The 15,648-nt window shown below is 41.2% G+C and overlaps 1 protein-coding gene and 1 pseudogene across 3 annotated transcripts in view; one reads left to right on the plus strand and one right to left on the minus strand.

Annotated features, from left to right (window-relative positions):
* The window catches only part of Virma (vir like m6A methyltransferase associated), a 70,660-nt gene that overhangs the window by 1,170 nt on the left and 53,842 nt on the right, over window positions 1-15,648 (minus strand). For 2 of the 3 annotated variants that reach the window (XM_028871583.2, XM_028871585.2), the window contains exons 17-23: window positions 14,983-15,115; window positions 10,084-10,236; window positions 9,468-9,628; window positions 7,925-8,021; window positions 5,131-5,297; window positions 3,987-4,318; window positions 512-655 (exon numbers count right to left, since the gene is read on the minus strand). In XM_028871583.2, the coding sequence (XP_028727416.1) occupies window positions 512-655; window positions 3,987-4,318; window positions 5,131-5,297; window positions 7,925-8,021; window positions 9,468-9,628; window positions 10,084-10,236; window positions 14,983-15,115 (1,187 nt within the window). The remainder of the gene's footprint in view (window positions 1-511; window positions 656-3,986; window positions 4,319-5,130; window positions 5,298-7,924; window positions 8,022-9,467; window positions 9,629-10,083; window positions 10,237-14,982; window positions 15,116-15,648) is intronic. The other variant, XM_037202396.1, reaches the window with a different exon arrangement.
* LOC114694627 lies at window positions 13,753-13,848 on the plus strand (annotated as a pseudogene).

Raw genomic sequence — 15,648 nt, forward strand, 5'->3', positions numbered from 1 at the left:
CTGCCCTCCATGCCTGCTCAGCACTGTCAGGTGACTCCAGCTCCAGGGATCCAGTGCCTTCCTCGGCCTCCTCAGGTGCTTACACAAACACAGACACACCCCTCTACACACACATCCCTATACACATACACCCCTATACCCACACCTACACACACAACCTTTTTAAAGAACTCATTTTTAGAATGCTCATTTAAAACCAAAGCTACTTTTGACAAGAATCCCAAACCTGAGTAGTAATGTAGAAAAGATTCTATGCTTATAATACTGTACACTGAACAGTATCTACCATACGATGCTATCAAAACAGTTTGCAATTAAAAAGGCACCATAACAACTGGTTTATTTTTAAATATACCCTATCATCATGAGACATTACTTATGCTAACAGTTAACTTTCATTCCCTGATAGAAACCTAACTCTAAGACAGTCTCTCCCCATAACAGAAGTAAATGGCCCTCACAAGCTGAAGAGACGGACGCTCAGCAGGAACAGGTGGGCAGGAGCACGTACCTGTAGAACTGAGTGGCCGTAACGGTGGCAGAGGACCCCGGTTAAAATTGCTCTGGCCTCCACGACTTTCATTGTAATTTCCTCGAGGAGTGTTCTGAGCACTCCAACTAGAGCCTCTGGTTCCTTCCCGACGGCTGTAGTTCCCTAAACACAAACACACAATCAAAACTGATTTCATACTTGGATTGTTTCTGTTGCTGGGGGATTTCTGAGAAAGGGTCTTGCCATGTCATAGCCCAAACCAGCTTCAAACTTACAGTCTTCCTGCCTTCATCTTCTGAGTGTGGAGGTTACAGGGTACTCAGCATCACACCAGTGGTGGAACAGAAGCTGAAAGTCTGTATGCTGAACAGCATCTCACATGGTTAAAAGCAGGTAGCTACAAGTGCCAGACTGTCATGTTCAAACAGCAGTTCTGTCCCTTACATTGTCTTCTTTAAAGTGGGTTTAATAAAACTATACCTTGGGGTTGATGCAAGAGTACTAGATGAAGTTCTGAGAACTGCTGTGGGATGTCTTTCTGTATGCTGTGAATATGTGTTGGTTGATAAATAAAGCTGTATCGGCCTATGGCAAGGCATCTTAGAGGCAGGCAGGAAATACAAGCAGATAGACAGAAAGAAGAAAGGCAAAAGGGAAGAGACACCATCCCGCCCAGTACCACCAAAGGAGCCTCATGTAATGGGACGCAGGTAAAGCTATGGAACATGTGGCGATACACAGATTAATAGTTATGGGCTAATTTAAGATATAAGAGCTAGCTAGCAAGAGGCCTGCCATAGACCATACAGTTTGTAAGTAATATAAGCCTCTGTGTGTTTACTTGGGTCTGAGCAGCTGCAGGACCAAATGGGACACAGGAAACTTCCAACTACAGAGAACAGTTCCTGATGTCCTGTGTATACATGATTGCTATCAATACAAATTCTTCATTCATACCCTCCTAACTCAGCAGATATGAAAACATGCTATCAGTTCACCAGTAAAGAATATGGCTGGGTTGTGGTAGCTTGTCATGCCAACACTCATGAGGTAAAGACGACAAGATTTCCTTGACTACATACTGAATTTGAAGCCAGCTTCCATACATATAATACATAAAGGATACCTAAGACCCTGTCTCAAATAAAATAGAGTGTGAAAGAGAGGAGAGAGGGAAGTGAAACGGAGGGAGACTGAGACAGCAAGAGAGAAGGAAAGCAGAAGGGGGGGGAGGGAGGGAGGGAGGGAGGGAGGGAGGGAGGGATAAGAGACTAATCTCTGAAGCCAATGTCATGGTATATGCCTGTAATTCCAGTACTTGCTGAAGCAAGAGGATCACAAGTTTGGGATGAATCTTGCTAAACAGCAAAACTTTGTATAAAAATAAAACAATAACAACAAAGGAGTAATATCTGTAAGTATAATCAGTTTCTAAATTCAAGACAATTTAAAATAAACCAAATACAACATTAAAAGAAAATATAGGGGCCGGAGAAACAGCTCAGCAGGTAAAAACGCTTGTGGTTCAATCATGAGGACCAGACTTCAAATACCAGCACCCATGCTGGGCAGCTCATAAATGCCTTGGTTCCAAGAGATGCAATGCTGGCCTACTCTGGACTCTGTAAGCATGCGTATACACATATGTGCATGTGTACAAAACACACACACACACGACACATACACACACACACACACACACACACACACACACACACACACACACACACACGACACATACACACAAATAAAACTGGTTTTAAAAAAGGAGAAAAACACATAAACCATGTATGGTAGTGTATGCCCAGCACTGTGCAAGGTTAGCATTGGGAAGAGGAAGGCTGGCAGGACTATGAGTTCCAGGCTAGCTTGAACTACATAGCAACAATCTGTCTCAGAAGAATGTAGAGAGTCAGGGAGAAGGCTCAGAGGGGAAAAGAGCAGGCTACAAAAGCATGAGGAACTGAGTATGGATCCCTAACACACACATAAATGGTGGGCAAGCATAGATAGCCACTTGTAATGCCAGCACTTGAGAGGCAGTGATAGGGGATCCCTAGGCCATGCTGGCTAGCTAGACTAGCTGAATCAGCAAGTCCCGGAGTCAAGTGAAAGGTTCTGTGTCAATATATAAGGTGGGGAATATTTGAGGAAGACAACCAGTATCAACCTTACCCTTACCCACATACATGTACCCATACATACCACAGATGCATGCAAAACAAAAAAGACAAGAAACTAAGTAAGAAAAGCAGGAGATGAACTATACAGAGCAATCTTACCAAAATGTTAAGAGGTATAATTGTGAAAATGGTATCTGTGTATTACTCAGGAGAATACATAAAATTTTCATTGTAAGGGTATGGTGATATTTTATTTGTACTGAAATGTGATTTTATTTGTATGTTAATAAATAAAGTTGCCTGGGGGTCAGAGCTAATAGTAAGCCACAGCAGAGCTGGGTGTTCGTGGTGCACACCTTTAATCCCAGCACTTGGTAGGTAGAGCTAGGTAGATCTCTGTGTATTCAAAGATACAGCCAGCATTGGAGACACATGCCTTTAATCTCAGTACCAACCACAGAAGACCTGGAGGTCTATACAGACAGGCCGTGACGAGGTGGTCATGTGGTTGGGTTTACAACCAATGAGAAGGTAGAACAGAAAGTCTATATAAAGACAAACACACAGGAAGTAGGTCTCTCTTGGCTGAAGAGAATCGCTGAAGCAGGAAGGGTAAGGCTCTTAGCTCTGACCTCTTGGGCTTTTATCTTTACATTGGCTCTGTGTTTCTTATTTAATAAGACGGTTACTTCTACATAAGGGCTAGAGAGATAGCTCAGGGTTAAATGCACTGGCTGCTCTTCTAGAGGACAGGGTTCCATTCCCAGAACCTATATGGTGGTTCACACCCATGGAACTCCAATTTCAGGGGATCCAATGTCCTCTTCTGGCCTCGTTGAGCAACAGACACACATGTGGTGCACAGACACATATGCAAGCAAAACACCCACAGAAATAAAATATATTAAAATGTTTTCAAGTTGGTGTGGTGATGCATTCCTTTAATCTCAGGACTCAGGAGATCTCTGAGTTCAAGACCAACCTGGTCTACATAATGAGTTTCAGACCAGTCAAAGGTACACTGTGAGACGCTGCCTCAAAAAAAAAATTTTTTTTCTAATGTAAAAAAAAAAAAAAAATAGTAAAAAGAAAAGAAAAGAAAGGAAGGAAGGAAGGAAGGAAGGAAGGAAGGAAGGAAGGAAGGAAGGAAGGAAGGAAGGAAGGAACCAAAAACTAAAGTACAACCTATCAAAGGGAAGTAAACAAGAGAGATTTGTTTCATTTTTACCCCTATTCAGTAGCTCTCTGCAAACAGTAACAGAGGGCCTAACTGCATAACTGAAGAGAGCAGTGTTCTCTGAACCTCTTCTATCTGGTCACATAGTTACCCTCCATCCCTCAGACCACTAGGAGACATAACAGACAGTTACCTTTTGAAGCAGGCGGTGTGAAAAACCTGTTCTGACTGTGGAAAGCGCCCCGCCCTCCTCGATTGCCTGAAAATCCACCCCGAGAGGAGATCTTCTGGGACACTTTGAGTGGCCGTTTCGGCTGGGGTATTCCATCTTGAGGGACCACTTCTTTACTTTCAGCTGCTACAAAGTCATCCACATGCATAGACGGTGGCCTGCTCGTGTTCTGTTTCCTCTGGCGGAAAATGTCATGGGGCCGTATGCCCTGTCCAAATCCGCCCCGGCCCCGGCCTCTTGGTGGTGGCACAACATGAGCTCGCTTGGCAGGTTCAATGTATTCAGATTTTCCACTGTTAAGACAAAAGCACTCTATGGGAGAATTTTCTTTTTCAGATTTCCAGTGAAAATGTTATGTTACAATCCATCTTTACAATCCTAAAAATGGAGTTTCATTGTTTGCTGCTTCCAGTTACAGGAACTGTTCCAGGAATATTATTTTCTGTGATGATATAACAAACTAAGTATGCTTGTTTGTTGATAGGACTAACAACATTTTTTTTTTTTTTTTTTTTTTTTTTTTGGTTTTTTCGAGACAGGGTTTCTCTGTGTAGCTTTGCGCCTTTCCTGGAGCTCACTTGGTAGCCCAGGCTGGCCTCGAACTCACAAAGATCCGCCTGCCTCTGCCTCCCGAGTGCTGGGATTAAAGGCATGCGCCACCACGCCCGGCTGACTAACAACATTTTTAAACAATCCAGTCCATCTGCTTCTGTCTCAAAGGAAGAACAGGACAAGGAGGGCGCAAGATAGCTTGGGGCAATCAGGAAGTACAACGCCCTGGGTTCAAACCCCAGCACCAACAGCAACAAAAGAACATAACGCACCAGGCATACCCCGACAAACGACTCACTTTAAAAACTTCTACGACAATTATGCCAGCCAAGGTGCTCATGCCTTTAATCCAGCACTCAGGAGGCAGAGGCAGAGGCAGGCAGCATCTGTTTGAGTTTGAGACCAGTATGGTTAATAGAGTTCCAGGACAGCCAGGGTTGTTACACAGAGAAACCCTCTCTCGGGGGGGGGGGGGGGGGGGGGGGGGGGGGGGGGGGGGGGCTACAGATATGTGTCTATCTTAAAATAAGATCTTCCGTGGAATGAACTTTACCTTGAAGTTATGAAAGTCTCATGCTTATGCTTCCCAAGTTTAAATCCCTTGGTCGTCTTGGTTCTTCCTGGAGATGACGGTTCTGACAAAAAGGAGCGCTCTAATTCTGAGTGCAAATCAAAGTCACTACAGCACTTTTCAGAGAGCTCAATCAAGTCAACCTTTACCTGCAGTCATAGATGTAAAATAAAATACATTCCATTTAAGTTTGTGTAACAGAAACTGCCATTACCTACAAATTCTATTTCACTCTCACTGTAAATTGATTATAAATCTACCTCTATCATTTCAGAAAACAACATCATTGGTATTAACAACAGAAAGCCTTAGGAATTCAACTGTTTACGGCATTCCTCCTCAAAGTTGCATTTACCTTTAATCTCAGCACTCAAGCAAGCGGATCTCAAGGCCAGCCTGGTCTACAGACTGAGTTCCAAGATAGTCAGGGTTATACAGAGAAACCCTGTCTTGAAAAAGCCACACACACACACCCCCCGCACACACTCCCACTATACACATACATATACGAAAGGGGAAGCTTAGGTTTTATCCTGTTTTTGTTTTGTTTTTTTTTTCTTAAGATTTATTTATTTATTATGTATATACAGTGTTCTGCTTGCACGCATCCCTGCAGGCCAGAAGAGGGCACCAGATCTCATTACAGTTGGTTGGGAGCTACCATGTTGTTGCTGGGAATTGAACTCAGGACCTCTAGGAGAACAGCTAGTGTTTTTAACCTCTGAGTCATCTCTCTAGCCTGGCTTGTTTTGTTTGTCAAGGTCTTTGTCTGTAGCTCAGTCTGGCCTGGCAAGGACTATGTGGTCCAGGATGGCTTCAGGTTTGGAGCATTTATCCTGCCTCTGTCTCCTTAGTGCTGGAATTTCAAGTGTGAGCTGAAAAAGAACAACTTCTCACACAAATATTTTTAAATTATACTGCCTAATATTGCTGTGGGATAATGCTCTTGTACATTGTAAAGATTTGTCAGTCATATTGGTTTAACGCTGACTGGCCAATAGCCAGGCAGGAAGTACAGGTGGGGTGACCCGAATAGGAGAATTCTGGGAAAGGAAGGATAGAGTCAGGAGTCACCAGCCAAACGTAGAGGAAGCCAGATGAGAATGCCTTACTGAGAAAAGGTACCAAGCCACGTGGCTAAACATAAATAGAATTATGGGTTAACTTAAAGTGTAAGAGCTAGTCAGGAATAAGCCTGAACTACCAGCTGAGCATTTATGAGTAAATATTAAGCCTCCGAGTCAATTATTTGCAAAGCAGCTGCTGGGTATTCAGGAACTGGTGGACAGGACAGAACCTTCCAACTACACAATATAGTAACTTAGCCCTCAACTACATGTGAGGTTTGGTTTTCTTTTTAAGGTTTATTTACTTACATTATACGTGTATGAGTGTTTTGTCTGCCCATATGTGAATGCCTGGTGCCCACAGAGGTCAGCAGGGGGCATTATCCCTTAGAACTGGAGTTACAGGAGTTGTGAGGGACTGTATAGGGTGTTAGGTACTAGAGGTGAGTCCTCTACAAGAGCAACAAGTACTCTTAATTCTTGAGCCATCTCTCCAGCTCCCATGTGTGAGTATTTAAATTTGAATTAATTAAAACTCAACTATAATAAGATTCAGTGCTTTTTGTTAAGAGACAGGTTTTTACCATGGCATGCTTGGAACTCATTGTATAGACCAGACTGGCCTTGAGCTCACAGATGTTCTGCCTCTGCCTTCTCAGGATGAGATTACAGGTGTAAGCCACCATGCCTGACCAAAATTCAGTGTTTCAGTCACACTACCTAAATTTTAATTTTCTAACACAAAGCTACTGGCTACTATACCAAAGGCAAAAAAGCACAGAGCATTTCTACCCCTATACAGAGTTTACTGGACAGCACAGTTCTTTTTTTTTTTTTTTTTTTTTTTGGTTTTTCGAGACAGGGTTTCTCTCTGTAGCTTTGCACCTTTCCTGGAACTCACGCTGTAGACCAGGCTGGCCTCGAACTCACAGAGATCCGCCTACCTCTGCTTCCCGAGTGCTGGGATTAAAGGCGTGCGCCACCACTGCCTGGCTGGACAGCACAGGTCTAATGAATCACTAAAAAATTTAGACTAAAAATAAACCATTTAATGCAATTTTAGCTATCTGTATTTTTTTCCTTAAAGGAAAAGCAGCTCTCAATACACTAAACATATCTTAAATACAAATGATTTCGTTCTTTCAGTTCATGATGATCACTAGTAGATTTCACTGATAAAGAAAGTAACTAATATACGAGTGCAGTAAGATGTGGGTAAAATTCTATAGAAACGCCCCTCTGAGAAGCATCAAACAGCTGGTCTTTACACTCTGGAATCTTCAGCACTATGCTTACGAACATCAATTACATTAACACTATAATACACTCTACGAGCTCCCAGGGGAGAGGCCACACCACTCCATTCTTGAACCCAGTGAGGAGCAAACAGCTCTGTGTCAGATCCATCACTCTGTGTCCCAGAAGCATAAACAGACCATGTGCTTCAGAGGACATGTGTAAGAATGTGATGTTTTTCCCTCATCACAATCCCAAAATACAAACTACTAACTAGACTGAAGAAAACAAAACAGGCAATATAAAAATAATGAGTTCTAGATCTCATAAGTGCATGAGTGTCAGAGATAACACAAATCTGCCCTGAAATGGACCTTAAGAGTGTATTATATAAACTGTTAGAATACTACCAATACACCAAGAAACGAACAGAAACATCTTTTACTAGCAGTTAGAAATAAAATCCTTCATACCAAATCTAGGTCTGTGTCAATCTCTTCAGCCTGAAATGGAGTAAACCACATAGATTTCAACTGATCATCCATGACATCAGCTAGCACATATGCAGTCCTAGAATATGAGAAAAGCATTTGATTAAAAGAGTAAAAGCCATAGAAGACATAATTAAAACTATTATTCTCCAGAGGACTAATAAGATTAGCCTTTAATCCATCCAAAACCTATTCAAGAATCAGGTATCCTTAAAAACCAAAGTTTCAAAATAATCCACTGGGGGTAGGGACGGCAATGAAATGATTTCTAATGCTGTTCTGTTATACTCATATATCAGTGCCTAGTTCAATCCTCATCAGAGTAGCTTCCTCCAGCAGCTGATAGCAAATGCAGAGAACCACAAACAACCATTAGGCAGAAAGAGAGAGTCCAAGTTAGAGGTCTCCATTAAGTCCCTCCCCTGGGAGTTTGGAGAACCCCACTGAAGAGGAGGCACAGGAACTGTGGGAGCCAGAGAGGTTTGAGAAGACCATGAGAACACAGTCCAGGGAATCAATTAAGCTGGGTTCATGGGGTCTCACAGAGACTGAAGCGGAAATCACCAAGGAGCCTGCATATGGCTGTGCTAGGACCTCTGCACTTATGTTATGGTTGCTAGCTTAGTGTTTTGGGGGGCTCTGACAGTGGGAGCGGGGGTGTCTCTGACTCTTTCACCTGCTCTTAGGACCCTTTCTCTCCTACTAGATTGCCTCGCCCAGCCTTGACGTGAGGGTTTATGCCTGGTCTTATTGTATCTTCTTGTACTGTGTTCAGCTGATGTTCTCAAGAGGCCTGCTCTTTCCTGGAGGGCTGGGGGGTGGGGAGACGGGGGTTGGAGAGGGAGATGAATTTGGGGGAGAGAAGAGGTTGGAAGGAGGGAACTGGGAGGAGTGGAGGGAGGGGAAGCTGTGGCCAGAATGTATTATATGAGAGAATAAATAAAACTTTTAAAAAAAAATCCCACTATAACAGGCTTGGGGCTTTCAGTAAATCAAACAGAGCCTGGCTTTATTTCCAAAAGGGCAGGTTGACAGTAGCATTGTACAATTTGAACAGAAACTGATAATATTTAAAATTTCTAAATATAGAGACTATGTTACATTGGATGCTCAATAAGGCTACAGTGCTCCAAAAGTTAAGAGATTGATACCCTCAGCTGAGTATGGTGGGTCATACCTATCATTCCAGTAGTCAGAAGGCTGAGGCAGGAGAATCACAAATTCTAAGCCAGCCTACGCTGCAGGAAATCCTGTTTCCAAATAAACAACCACAAAAAAGAAGTCCTACATTCTCGGAGATCAGGATCAATCAATATTATTCTATCAGCCTGTTTTTATAGTCTGTATGCCTGGCACAGTATGTGTATTTTTTTTTCTTAAAAAGCAAAACAAACAACAACAAAAAACTATAAAATATGCAAGAGGCTATAAGAAGCCTACAAACACTGTACAAAAAAGTTTGCTGACCAAGATTCTAGCAGTTGTTATTTAAATAATCTAAAGCTCAAGTCCCTGCTCCCTTTACCTGTTGTTGAATAGATTCTGCAGGGATTCTGGAGCGGACAGTACTGGCTCTACATCCTGGTCACTGAGAGGCAAAGGATCACCTGATGACTCCAGCATCTGCTTCAGTCCAACTACATTATCCAACAAAGAATCCAGATTGTCATCATCTTTTGAATGTTCCTAGACACAAATATAAGCAATGAGGAGATGCCAGCAAATAAAAACTGAGCACTTACGCCTCAATCTACTCATTGTAGCAAAAGAGGTAGAATTATACCACACTAAAAATTTGGAACACCATCCAGAAGTCATCAACTTAACATCAAGTATGTTCAAATTAAAAAAAAAAAAAAAAAAATCAAAAACACTTGTCATTTCTTTCTAAGCAACGGCAACAGAGGCATCCTGCTTTCAAAAACAAACAATAAAAACAACACTTCCTTTGTTTACTCATTAGATTCATAACAAGATGGAGAAGTGTATTCCAAATTATTAATCCAAGGCATTACCTGGTGAGTATAAATACCCAGCTAACCGTTCTATTATTTTAAAAGGTCACCATGGAGAAAGCGTGTATTAGTCACACTGAGAAGGTACACTGGTTTATTAATATTTTTTTCTAGTTTTCTTTTTACCAAAACAAGCTTCTCTAGTTCAAGGAACAAGCTCTCTGGACTGTCTTCTTTGCTCTGTAGAAGCTGTTTTAACTCTGCGGCATTAATACTCATCGTCCGGGGCGGGTGAGCACCCTCCACCTCCATGAGACCACTATCATCGCCACAACAGCCCTGCAAATGTCACACACAACGTAAGTTTGACAACAAGAAATCTACAAAGACGCTTTTACGTTTATTCATCTATTTCAGCCAACTGTTATAACGTGCTCCTCAACGTTATAACTTTTACAACTCAACAAATGGCTAGGTTTTTTGTTTTGTTTTGTTTTGTTTTTTCGAGACAGGGTTTTTCTCTGTGTAGCTTTGCGCCTTTCCTGCAACTCACTTGGTAGCCCAGGCTGGCCTCGAACTCACAGAGATCCGCCTGCCTCTGCCTCCTGAGTGCTGGGATTAATGGCGTGAGTCACCACCGCCTGGCCAAATGGCTAGTTTTAAAAGAGATTTAGTTTACTTAAAGTGGAAATGTTTTGAGTAAGAGTAATAAAATAAATGGGTAAACACATATATTTAAATTACTGATACATATTTCTCAAAAAATATTTTATAGCCATAAATATTGGTGTATTTATATTGGCACTTGATAAGATAGGTAACTGATACATGTTCAAGAGCCAGGAAAATTCCTACAAGAACAGAGAACTGAAGGAAATTGAATTATATCTCTCAAGACAATACAGGCAATAAAAACAGCAACTATCATATATAAGACCTACTGGACAAAATAAATATTTTCTACTTTAAAATCATACATATTATTATGCGCACGCGCACGCACACACACACACACACACACACACACACACACACACACACACAAAGATTTATGTTAGTTATGTACATGCCAAACAGTAGTTGCTAGTATGTCTAACATCCCTTATTTTAAAATGACACAAAATGAATTATGCTTTACCAGGAGGAAAGTCCCCAAATAAAAGGGTCCCCACTAATTCTGATGCAGGATTTAATAGTTTTGTGTGAGTTTTTGTAAGTTTATGTATACCACATGCATGCAAGAACCCCTGAGGGCCAGGAGAGGGTATCAGAATCCTTAAAATTGGAGTCACAGGCAGTTGTGAGCTGTCTGATGTGGATGCTGAGAACCAGGTCCTCTACAAGAGTGGTACGTACTCAACCACTGAGCCATCTCTCCAACCCTAAAGATTCAGTATTTTTAATGGTATAAACATTCAAAATTTTGTTTGGAGTTAGTAACATTTGTCCTATAAATGCTTAAATGTCAAAAGCTAAATGAACATTATTATTATTGTTATTATTAACAAGGTCTCCTGTAGCCCAGGCTGGCCTCAAACTCACTATGTAGCCACTAATGCCCTTGCACTGGTCCTCCTGCGTCCATTTCCCAGGTGCTGGAACTACAAGTCTGTGCCACCAAACTGAGCTATGGAGTGAAAAGTATTATTAACAAAACCTACTCAATCTGACAATGAGCCTAGAGGAGCATCTGCTCTTTAAAAGAACACTAGAGGGAGGAAGCAGCTTACACTGTACAGGAAGAAGGCACTGGCTTTAAGGAGAAATCAGTCAACCACTGGTTCCACAGTTCTACTCTCTGCTGGGAACTGGAGAACTAGCTAATTCGTGTGTTATTAGGGAAAGGATAAACAAGTTAAACAGAGTGCACTGAAGGAGTGAAGGTTGTACTTAGACAACCCTCTAGAGGCACACTTCATAAACAGAGAGGTTCTGTACTTCAGTCCTCAAGAGCCCACCCCAACCAGTCTGCTTGCTGGCTTATTGACAGTGGGGTCAGACCCAGGGCTTACACATACTCGGCAAGGACTCCACCGTGAGCTACACTCTCAGTCCCTAGAAACTTTATAAACAAATACAACACATAAAATACAACCCACTTGGGCTGGAGAGATGGCTCAGAGGTTAAGAGCACCAGCAGCTCTTCCAGGGGTCCTGAATTCAATTCCCAGCAACCACATGGTGGCTCACAACCATCTATAATGCGATCTGGTTCCCTCTTCTGGGGTATAGAAATATATGCAGACAGAACATTGTATACAAAATAAATAAAAATAAAATCTTAAAAAAAAAAACCCACTTGCTTCTAATTAAATGTAGTCTTAGAAAATGGAGGGTCAATAATAGCCAGGCAGTGGTGGTGCACCCCTCTAATCCGAGCATTCAGGAGGCAGAGGTAGGCAGATCTCTAAATTCAAGGCTAGCCTGGTCTACAGAGAGAGTTCCAAGACAGTCAGGGCTACACAAAGAAACCTTGTCTCAAAAAAAATCCAAAAAAAAAAAAAAGGCAAGATAGAAAATGGAGGGTCAAATTTAGCTTACGTTGAAGTTTTCTGTATGTACAATATGATAGTAAGCAGTAACAACCATTAAGAACTTTACAAACTAATCTCCTGGGTTGTTTCAGAAAAATGGACATTGTATTAAACGTGTGTGAAGGCATCGTAAATTTCATCTGCCAAACATTTTATCTATTAAGCTGTGCAATACAAGCCAAGTGTAATGTAATCCAAGCTGCTTGGGGGCAGAGCCGGGAAGACAGCAAGTGTAATGCTGTGTGGGCTCCACAACAAGTTCAAGGACAGCCTAGACAGTTCATTGATGCCCTATCTTAAAAGAAGAAAAGGATGAAGGGTGTAGTTCAGTGGTAGAACATTTGCCTAGCATGTGCTAGGCCCTACCTGAGTTCAATCGCCAGCAACACACATACCAAATTTTAAAAAGAAACACAAGAAAAGATGAAGCACTGCAAACAGCCTCAGAGATCTGCAGGGCACCATCAACATCATTAAGATACTAGATTAAGCATCCAGAAGAAGGGCCAGAAAGAAAAGGCTCACTGTACTAACATCAATCCCAGGGACCCACACGGGGGAAGGAGAGAAGAGACACTCAGAAGTGGTCCTCTGACTTCCACGTGGCATTTTAACACACACACACAAACACACACACTATATATTTCAAGAGTCCAAAAGAGGAGGAAAGAATCAGAAAGTATATCTGAAGAATTAAGGCTACACACTTCCCAAACTTACAAAATACAATTATCATGAGAGAGCCACAGGTAGGTACCCAGAGGGCCACTAGGACCGCTCCGATGGCTATTAAATGACTAACAGGTGAACAGTCCACCCTGTGCAGATACGATGGGCATGGGGATGACTCGTGTGCTGCAGGATGGACCCAGACAGGTAAGTGTGGTTTTTAAAAGTGTGGTATTTATTTCTGGAATTATCTACCGTTGGGACCATGGGCAGATCAGATTAACTAAGTCTTTAGAAAACAAAACTGTAAAGATCAACAGAACTGACAAACGTTTAGCCAGACTTAGAAAAAGAAGAGAAAGACAGAAAAAGGAAGGGATGCAGATAGCGCTCTGCCTAGCACATGAGGCCCCGGTTCAACACCAAGGAGCACACAGAGAGGAAGACTCAAATTACAAAATCAGGAACAAAAGGCATCTGCTTACTAGAAATTTCAAGTTTGTAAGAAAATACTAAGGACAACTACATGCCATCAGATACTGAAGATGAACACAGAAAAATATATTCTTAAAAGGATGAAAAAGCAGCTTAGGCTTAGAAAGATCTGAATAGACTTAATTAAGTTATTATTTTAAAGAAAAAAGGGGCTCATGTTATCAGAACATTCTCTAAAATTGGAACCACAGAGAAGATAAGCATGGCCATACCACAAGGTGATACATTAATCCGTGAAGCATTCCATTTCATACAGAATAAAGCTTTCCCAAAAAGAAAAGCCCAGACCCCAAATGGCTCATTAGTGAAGTGTATCAAATAAATAAGAACTGATAACCCATCACGAACTTCCAGCTTACTCAATGAAGCCAAAAACCAGAAAAGACTGTTACAGACCAAGATCCCTTATGAATACAAACATAAAAATCCTCATTAAATATAACAACTGGAACCAACAATTCACATAAAAAGAATCAAATTGGACTAATCCCAGGAAACAATGCTGGTTCAACAATCAAAAAAAGAAGAAAAAAATCCACTCAAAATAATATGGAGAAAACCCTTGTGTTTATCACAATAAAATCATAAAACACATTGGCAACACTCAACAACTTTTCAAGATATAAACACATAATTATGTAGCCCTGGCTAGCCTGAAACTCACTATGCAGACAGCCTAGGCTAGCCTTGAGCTAATGTCATTCCTCCTCTCTGCCTCTGAGTGCCAGGATCAGAAGCATGAACCACCAAGAACAGCAAAAAATTTGTCAACGAAATTGGAGGATGATGTCTAGACAAGAAAGTCAACCAAAGAGCCTTAGACAGATTACATACAAAAAGGAAACACACTAGCTAGTAAACCTACATTTTTCTCAAGGAATCTTGTATTTTGTAACCCTGAAGTAAAAGATCCTTTACAACTTTCTAAACGATAATTCTAAGTATGAGCTGAATTTCTTCAAGTAGTATTGAATTGTATGTAGTGACCCATAAGATGTGTACATGCACGCATACTATCAGTATTTTTATGCAAAGCTAGATTATTGTGCAATAAAAATACAAGGAACTCAGAGTTTCTAACAATATATTAATATGTATAATAAAGTTCCACACTACCAAACTTATTTAACCCTAAGTACTTCTTAAAGCAGAGGCTTCTAGAATATGACCACTAAGACTTAGGAAACAACTACAGAAGAGTCTGAATCAAATTTAAACAAGATGAGCAAAACAGGCTTTCTATCTTTTGGACAGCATTTCACTTTATAGTGATATGAAAAAGGCATTCTCTATGTTCCAAGATATTTTTTAATTGAAGTAATTTTTTAGCCTGTGACATTTGTAATGTTTTATAGAAACCCAATAAAAATAATAAACGCACTCTTACCATTGCATCGGAGTTGAGGATCTGTCTCATGAATTCCAGAAACGAGGATGCCAGCTCACCTGTGTCCTTACTGAACGTGCTGACCACTCGCTTCAGCAAGGTGTGCAGAGCACTACTGTTTTTCCTCAGAGAGCTGAAATGAAAGACAACAGCAGGGCCAGTAAGGAGAACTGTGAAGAAATCAAGAGGACCAGGTAGGCGTGGCGGTGCACATGTGTACCCCCGTTCTTAGAAACAGGAGGAAAGCCCTAGGCTAGTGTTCTCAACCTTCCTAAGGCTGTGGCTGACCCTTTAACCCTTTAATAGTTCCTCATGGTGCGGTGACCCCCAACCATAAAATTATTTTGTTGCCACTTCATAACTGCAATTTTGCTACCATTATGAATTGTAATGTAAGTATGTGGTATACAGGATATCTGATACGTGACCCCTGTGAAAGGGTCATTTGATGCCTAAAGGGGTCACGGCCCACAGGTTGAGAACTGCTTCTCTAGGCCAACCAGGGCTTCATTGATGAGGCTCTGTCTTGAAAGGAAACAAGACAAAAAGAAAAAAAAAAAGAGAGAGATAATGTATCAAATCTTAAGTATATAAAATTAGTATGAGAAACAACTAAGTTCAGAATATAATTTATTTCATCATTTAAAAAACACAAAGACAAACTTA

This window comes from Peromyscus leucopus, chromosome 2, assembly GCF_004664715.2.
Source record: "Peromyscus leucopus breed LL Stock chromosome 2, UCI_PerLeu_2.1, whole genome shotgun sequence".
Classification (NCBI taxonomy): domain Eukaryota; kingdom Metazoa; phylum Chordata; class Mammalia; order Rodentia; family Cricetidae; genus Peromyscus; species Peromyscus leucopus.